A 9,257-nucleotide genomic window follows, 5' to 3' on the forward strand; every position below is an offset into this window, starting at 1 on the left:
CTGTTCTGCTTCAGTCAGACGGTGGGTAGGTATATACAAACACTCTGACACATTTAATGTTTTTCGGAGAAATTGAACCGTGTTGATTGCACCATGGAGAATGTTGACGTCTTGTCTCTATTTTTGAGGATTATGTTGCTATTGTAGATGGAATGAAACCTCTCTTGTAGTGATGCATTTGGTGTTTCCTCTCATCTCTCCTCCTCTCACCTTGTTGTTCTTTATTCAAAAGAATATGTTAATGAAGTATGTGCTGGAACAAATCTTCCTGTCAATACTACTTTGAGAAAAAGAGTGGTAGGATTAGGTATTTTGTCTTATCTTTCTAGAATTTATTATTTCTTGTGGACAAGTTAATATGGCTAATGTCTTTTGATATCCTCTAGAAGGACTTATAGTTATCCATGAGATAGAGTGCCTTGGGAATCAGGCAGATCTCGTGTACCTCGAGTCATCCTCAATTTATTATGAACCATTGGGGTCGTATTCCCTTACCCTTTATCCTTATTAGGTGAACACTTCTAAAAGGGTAGTCGATATGCCCACCCTTGTGGACCGCATATGAGATCATTATTACACTTGTTATTTCCTAGTGTATGATGTCACATTCATATGGATTCCATATTCCCTTCACTGCGTTCAATTGTCAACTCTTAAAGATCATATATTTTGCTCCCTTACAAGCATATTTTCCTTATTGGGCTTACATTACGAGCTTTCACCATCTGTTTATGTCTTAAGATACAAGCCCATCTTACTGTTTTCAGTAATGTTTTTTATCCTTGGTGGAAATTTGTTGGGGGCTGTCAATATTTGGTTTCGTTCGTTCCAATCATCAAGATCTTTAAACTAATGCATCTCCATACCGTTGATTTTAAAAGGCGTTATGAAGTTGTCAGACTTATGACAACGATCCACAAGACCATATGCATGGTCATCTCTCCTTGACAATCTCATTTTCCTAGATGTTGGTTTAGGGGCCATCAGAAAACATTGAGAGTGTGTGTTTTATTACAAAAGATTTAACGTTTTCCATGCAAATTACTTCAACCTTATTCAAGATTACACATTCTCTCACAAATAATGGACCCCCTTGTCGCATAAACGCATGATCAAACTTTCTCCATGTTTGGTAAGTGGAACATATAGTTCGATCATATATGCTCTTTATTTGCATTGATATTTATACTTTCTCTTCTTTTGCATTAAATATATTTGAAGGGAATATAATAAAGAAAATACAAGAAATAAAAATGAGGTTTTCTTTCGTTGGGCCTTCTTATCCCGCCTTCTCATCCCTTGATCATAATCAACATTGTCAATGATGATGGGGTGCAAAGGCGTGATATGGTGTCTTCCAAGAAACATAAGAGAACCGACATTTGCCTACGACATTTTTAAATCTAGCCATTGTGATTGTCGATGCTCTTCTATTTTTTTATTAATTTTCATTTCCGCCATCTCCAAAAATCCCCTTTTACCATTATGACGTTCTCATATATATATATATATATATATATATATATATATATATATATATATATATAGATTAGGGTTAAAGTGTTAAGAAGATGGGAAATTTCTAGATGTAAGGATGGTAGAGGTGTCAATTTAAGGGGCCAATTAATTTAGGCCCCAGCCCCATAATAAAGGGGCCTAAAAAAAATTAATGAATAGTAAGCCCTCAAATACATAGGCCCCAAAGTTAAAAGGCCCCAAAATTTTAAAGAGGGCCATAAGGCCCCAAATAAAATAATTAAAAATTCAAAAAATAATCTTTTCAATTAAAAATTTGAAGAGTAAATATATATATATATATATATATATATATATATATATATATATATATATATATATATATATATATATATATATATATATATATTAAAAGTAAAAAATATATAAAAAATTATAAAATTATATTAAAAAGTAAAAAAAAAAAGTAAAAAATATATTAAAAAAGTAAAAAAAAATTAAAAATTATTAAATATTTCAAATTGAATTCTTATGTGACTTGTTAGTATATATATTATTTTTGTATGGAGATATAGAGCTCACTTCTATAAGATAGAGGGTTGAAATAGTATCTCTTTGAATCTACAAGTTTTATGTAAAATGGCAAGAAAATGAAACACGTTAATTGATAAATCTGGCATCATAGTACTGTATTTGGTCACACTTTCTTCTAATTTAATGAATTGTTTTCACTGATGTTATAAATCCTAAATTTGTCTGCTATTGTTTGGTTTTGTATGTCTAAGGCTATTGGGTGATGCTTTAGTTAAATAAACTGCTATGCTCATCTTGGTTTTATATATATATATATATATATATATATATATATATATATATATATATATATATATATATATATATATATATATATATATATATATATATTTTGAACTTTTCATTGAATATCAAACAATATACAACACAACATCCTCATTAGTGTAAGATCTAAGTAGTATTTCAACTTTACAATCAAGCCAAAGAACATGACTTTTCATATTCAGTGACTTTATCAAGTAACGAAACAACTGAAAAATCCATTTCAATTGTGAATCAATGTGTAGAAAATTTAACATTATTATCACTGCATCATTAGACATATAATTACTCCCAGAAAAAATGAGATTCATTATAAAGTTTTTGTGTTTTTTTTTTAATAAAATAAAGCCCCTTCAATGGGGCAAAAAAAAAAGTATTAGGTAAAGGGCCTAAAATTTTAGGCCCTAAAATAAATCTCAATAATTAGGGGTTTAATAAATTGGGGCTTTAATGGGGCCAAATAGTCAGAGCTTTTAATTAAAGGGCTTGTTTGACTGCTCTAAAGGATGGTAATGAGAGGTACATTACAAAAGCAGATTTCAGTATTGAAGTGTGAAGCAGTGATGCGGTGTTGACGAGTACTGATGCAGTGGGTTGAAACATATAAATATAAATATAAACGAGGGAAAAAAACAAAAACAAAAAAAAAACATTTGTGTTAAGCTTAAAGAAGAAGATGCAATGTTGTAACGTTTTTGTATTTTAGTTCTTTATATATTTTTTTAAATTGTAAATAAAAGTGTTAATGTTATGTGTTTGGTTTATACTTAAAATAAAATGATACTCCCTCCGTCTCATAATAAGTGTCCCATTTGAGTAATGCGCGGTTTTTAAGAAAATGATTGGATGTGTTGATTTTAGTAAAAAAGTTAATGTCATTTACTAGAATACCCCTATTAATAGTAGTTGAATAACGTGAAAGTTAATAAATAGGGGTATAATAGTGGAAAAATAATAATGATTGATGCATTGGAATTGTAAATGGACAATTAATTTGAGACAAGGAAAAACTACAAATGGGACACTTATTATGAGACGGAGGGAGTAATTTTTTAGATTTTTATAAATTTAAAAAGAATATCTTAGTGATGGTATATTCAATGATGAGTCAAAATTAAAAGACTAAATCAATTCTTTTTTAATATATTTTTGGATTTTTTTAAATGATAAAAATACAATAAAATATAAACACAAAATTCTTTTTGAATCTCACTCTTACTAGCCTCAATATGTAATTACTAGAAGCAATCAGTGCCCCCAAGAAAGCACTTGCAGAGGTTTGCCTCATAGCATATTAGCAAGAACTCCACCTTTATTATCCGAGTTTTATTCATATAATAACAACATATTTAAATCACTGCAACTTCTAAGAGGATTGACTTCCATGCTCAAGAAGCGTTTTAGTGTCAAGATTTTTACCCCAAGCTCTCTCCCTCCATAACAGTTCCACTTCATCAAATGTCAATCCTTTCGTTTCTGGAACAAAGAAAACCACAAACAAAAATGCAATCACAGCTATTATAGCAAGAAGCAAGAAAGTAGGACCGGTCCCGGCAGCATCAGCAATAGATAGAAATGACTGTACCACAATTAAATTCGAAACCCAATTCACAGTAGCTGACATGCCTCCACACATTCCTCGGTACTCTTGTGGATATATTTCAGAGTTCACTGTCCATGGCACAGGTCCCATCCCCGGCGAGAAGAAAGCCATATATAAGGCCAACCCGGCAACGGCAAGCCATCCATAGAAATCATTTTGATTTGTACTAGTGGCAGAAGATTGGTTAAAAAACGAGACCGATAAGATTATCCTGTCTCTAAGGTTGACAAATAGGTGTTAGAATTTTCTGGGGTCATACATGTAATAAATTAATGTGTTAGAATCATTATTTAATTAGCCAAATTAAAGTGATCTATTTAATGTAAAATTTATGGCTAAGGATGTAATTGTCATGAAAAATATTGTGTAGATACCAAAAGTCTTATTTCTATTATTTGTGATGGGTAAAATTGGAATAAGAAACCTTGAATAATCATGACCCTTCATGGAAGGGCATGAGATTCTAAACTTGAATAAACATGACTCTTCATGAAAGGGCATGTAATTCATTTAAATAAGGGGTTATGGTCCCCAATTGTAGACACTAGAAAATATTATAAAATATTTATTCTCTTATCCCATTGGAAGAGGAACTAAGGAATTAAGGAATCTACAATTGGAAGGTCATTACTCTATCAAGATCATCATCTTCTCATTGAAACTCCATGGATCCTAAAGGTACGCTTCCGCTTTATTTTTCATCTTGAATTGAGTATGGATTAATAAAGTTTTGATTTATTAGAAAATTTCCAACAAGTGGTATCAGAGCCTCCCATATTTGATCATGTGTGAATTTTAGTAATTATTGATTTTCAGCATTTCAAAATTGGGTTTTTAGAAATTATAATTCATCACACAATTTTGTTTTTTGTTTTTATGATATAAATGATTTTACGGATGATTATTATATATATGATGATATATACCATCATGGATGTATACTTGGATAACACTGTTTCGTACAAGGCAACGTTCTTATCCTTTAAATTGATTTGAATTGTTACTGTATGATTCCATGGCCTTTCCTTTTCTTCTGATAAACCAAAGACAATGGAAAATAGTCATGAAATTGATGTAGATGGTCTTCCACTTTCAAGTGACAGTGGCGATGCTAGTCCTTAAATCTAGTAATTGGATATATCATTAGAAATTTATTCTAACCTATGGTATTTTAGAATTTTGCTTTCATGATAATATATATGAAATTTAATGCTTGTCTCTATCAAAGGAAGTTTAGAATCGTACAGAAAATTGTTTCTAGTGTTACTGTTTCTTTTACTTATTGATTTGTTTAATCTTTTTTTGGACCATTATCATAATTGCGATTTTCATTTTTTCTTAAAGAAAATAACACGGGTAAGTTGTGTTTGCACGACTGTGTGGCACACAATTATATGATCCATAAAATTTATGTTCAAATTTTGGTTGTGGCTTATATTTTATAATTACATATATAATCTCGCTAAATGATATGTAGTTTTTGGTGTATAAAGCAACACGTAGTGCCACTTCTTCAATTTTAGTAGATGAAACATATTCATCTCTTTGGTGCCTGATATCTGAATGGGCGTGGAAGTACATCATGGGTTATAATGTTACGTTCCTTTCTTTTTATTTTAAAAAAAAAAAAAATAAATAAATAAATATTACTAATAATAAAGGGAAATAATATATCTCAATTTTAGAAATTAATTTAATTCAACTTGTCATAATTTTAAATTAAAGTTATTTGACATTTTAAATGATTCTATTGAGGTTAGAAATCACCAAAGTGACCCTTCTTTTATGGATTTGATCATGAGAAATGTTGAATGTTAGTATGCATATGTTTCTATGTAAGTATTAGTTGGCCCAAAGAAAAACTGATATTTGACATAATTATATACACACCTGTAATGATAAACATGTGATAATTTTAAGGCTTCACATGTGAATGATAAATCAATCCAAAGAGGGGTTTATTATTTGACATGTTTTATTATCAATGTTGGATTGTTATAACAAGAGTATCACTAGCAATTAATATTATTGTCCAAAGACTTGATATTGATGGTGCACTAGATATTTTGAGATGAGTTATGACATTATTTGAACATATATTATTTAAGTTTATTTATGATTTATTTCAAATTGTTAGTTCTAGTTTTTAATGGTGCCAAGTTTAAGGACCGGAAGGAAAACATTTTAATTGTTTTCTTTTTGCTGCATGGATCTTGACCTTGTATTAATGATAAATCGACCCCTTCTCCTATAGACTTCAGTACCTTTAATGAAAGGAAAATTATGAGAAGCGGGATCACTCTAATCGCATGAGTCTTATGATCATAAAGTGCAGCATTCCAGAGACATTCAGGGATACTATATCTAAAGAAATAACAAATGCTAAATATTTCCTTGCTGGAATTGAAAAGCGCTTTGCTAAAAGCGATAAAGTGAAAACAAGCACACTTCTTCAAAGCTTGATTTCTATAAAGTATAAAGGCAAAGGAAACATAAGAAAGTATATTATGGAAATGTCTAATATTGCTTCCAACAAATTTATGGCACAAAAGCTTGAGTTGTCGGATAATTTACTCGTGCATTTGGTATTAATATCTCTTCCTGCACAATTTGGTCAATTTAAGATAAACTATAATTGACAAAAGGAGAGAGTACAAAGTGGACAATTTTTTATAGAACATTTAAGGACAAACTCCATGATAGCGGACCCTATGACAAAGGGGCTTCCACCCAAGGTCTTTCATGAGCAAACTGCTCACATGGGTGTTATAGAATTAGAGGATTCTTTGGTTTAGTGGGAGTTAGTCATTGTTATCAATTATGTTCTATGTTTGATAGTATATTCATATTACGTTCTGATCAGAAATAAAGTTTAGTTATTCAGTTTATTGCACTTTGTATGATAATATGGATTTCATTAAAGTAAGGTGGACCAGTTGAAAATTGACATGTATTGATCACCTTCATGTGACTTTCATGCTGCACATTTCATGATTAATCTATGTCATTTAGTTGTGTTTATATTTGTGATCATTGATGGGTTTAATTATGACTGATATAATGAAAACCGCTTTGGTCCTATATATATGATGTAATTAATGGACGAGATGGGGATATGTCCAATGTTTATAATGGAAAATTTTGAGCTCATAAAGTCTAACACATTTATAAGGATACATATATGACCAGTGGGAGATTGTTAGAATTTTTTGGGGTCATACATGTAATAAATTAATGTGTTAGAACCATTATTTAATTAGCCAAATTAAAGTGATCTATTTAATGTAAAATTTATGGCTAAGGATGTAATTGTCATGAAAAATATTGTGTAGATACCAAAAGTCTTATTTCTATTATTTGTGATGGGTAAAATTGGAATAAGAAACCTTGAATAATCATGACCCTTCATGGAAGGGCATGAGATTCTAAACTTGAATAAACATGACTCTTCATGAAAGGGCATGTAATTCATTTAAATAAGGGGTTATGGTCCCCAATTGTAGACACTAGAAAATATTATAAAATATTTATTCTCTTATCCCATTGGAAGAGGAACTAAGGAATTAAGGAATCTACAATTGGAAGGTCATTACTCTATCAAGATCATCATCTTCTCATTGAAACTCCATGGATCCTAAAGGTACGCTTTGTTAGAACAAGATTTGTTCTGATCAATTATCTTAGTTTTGATGATAACAATAATATGAATTTTGCTTAAGATAATATGGTACTCTAATCCAATGCAATTTCCTTTTCAGGAAATATATAAAGAGTACGCATAATTCAGCGCTCAGAAGCTTTGTCTCAAAGGGTTCAGCATGCAACATCAGAACATGGTCTGGCAAGACATCAGAAGATGGTCGAAGCAGAATCAGAACATGGGTCTATGGAAGCATCAGAAGAACAAGAGAACAGAAGCACTGAAGTTCTGATGGTATCACGCTCAGAAGCACTTCAAGGTCAGAAGATCAGAAGATGCTATGCACCAAGCTGTTTGACTCTGATGATATTCAAACGTTATATTCACAAACATCAGATCAGAAGGAAGTACAAGTGGCAAGCTACGCTGACTGACAAAAGGAACGTTAAAAGCTACTAAAGGCTACGTCAGTAGACACAGCGTGAACAAGGCTCGAGGTAGTTGACAAAAGCGTATAACATTAAATGCGATGCTGTACGGAACACGCAAAGCATTAAATGCACTCAACGGTCATCTTCTCCAACGCCTATAAATATGAAGTTCTGATGAGAAGCAAGGTTAACGAATTCTACATCTATTCTGTGAATATCAACTTGCTGAAACGCTGTTCAAATTCAAAGCTCAGAATCTTCATCTTCATCAAAGCTCACTACATTGCTGTTGTAATATATTAGTGAGATTAAGCTTAAACGATTAAGAGAAATATCACAGTTTGTGATTATCGCTTTTAAGAAGCAATTGTAATACTCTTAGAATTGATTACATTAAGTTGTAAGGAACTAGAGTGATCGTGTGGATCAGAATACTCTAGGAAGTCTTAGAGGTTATCTAAGCAGGTTGTAACTAGAGTGATCGTGTGGATCAGTATACTCTAGAAAAGTCTTAGAGGGTATCTAAGCAGTTGTTCCTGGAGTGATCAGTGTGTGATCAGAAGACTCTGGAAGACTTAGTTGCTGACTAAGTGGAAAACCATTGTAATCCGTGCGATTAGTGGATTAAATCCTCAGTTGAGGTAAATCATCTCTGCGGGGGTGGACTGGAGTAGTTTAGTTAACAACGAACCAGGATAAAAATAACTGTGCAATTTATTTTTATCTGTCAAGTTTTTAAAGCTACACTTATTCAAACCCCCCCTTTCTAAGTGTTTTTCTATCCTTCAATTGGCATCAGAGTGTCGGTTCTAAGGTGCAAGCACTTAACCGTGTTTAGAAAAGATTCAGGAAGAGAAAAACGCTTCAGTAAAAGATGGTTGATGAAAGTGAAAAGTCTACACCTGCATCTACATCTGGCTCTGCTGAGCAATACAACGGTAACAATGGTTATACTAGACCGCCGGTATTTGATGGTGAAAACTTTGAATACTGGAAAGATAAACTGGAAAGTTACTTTCTTGGTCTAGATGGTGATCTATGGGATCTTCTGATGGATGGTTACAAACATCCAGTAAATGCCAGAGGCGTAAAGCTGACAAGGCAAGAAATGAATGATGATCAGAAAAAGCTTTTCAGGAATCATCATAAATGCAGAACTGTTTTGCTGAATGCTATCTCTCATGCTGAGTATGAGAAAATATCTAACAGGGAAACGGCCTATGACATATATGAGTCCTTGAAAATGACTCAT

The 9,257-nt window shown here is 31.9% G+C and overlaps 1 protein-coding gene across 1 annotated transcript; it reads right to left on the bottom strand.

Moving 5' to 3' along the window:
• Positions 1–3,418: 3,418 nt before the first annotated feature.
• LOC131645763 (inositol transporter 1-like) lies at positions 3,419–4,193 on the bottom strand. Its single transcript, XM_058915976.1, has one exon. The coding sequence runs from the start codon at positions 4,043–4,045 to the stop codon at positions 3,698–3,700; it is 348 nt and encodes a 115-aa protein (XP_058771959.1). The 5' UTR covers positions 4,046–4,193; the 3' UTR covers positions 3,419–3,697.
• Between the last annotated feature and the right edge of the window lie 5,064 nt (positions 4,194–9,257).

Source organism: Vicia villosa, linkage group LG2, assembly GCF_029867415.1.
Source record: "Vicia villosa cultivar HV-30 ecotype Madison, WI linkage group LG2, Vvil1.0, whole genome shotgun sequence".
NCBI classification, from domain to species: Eukaryota; Viridiplantae; Streptophyta; class Magnoliopsida; order Fabales; family Fabaceae; genus Vicia; species Vicia villosa.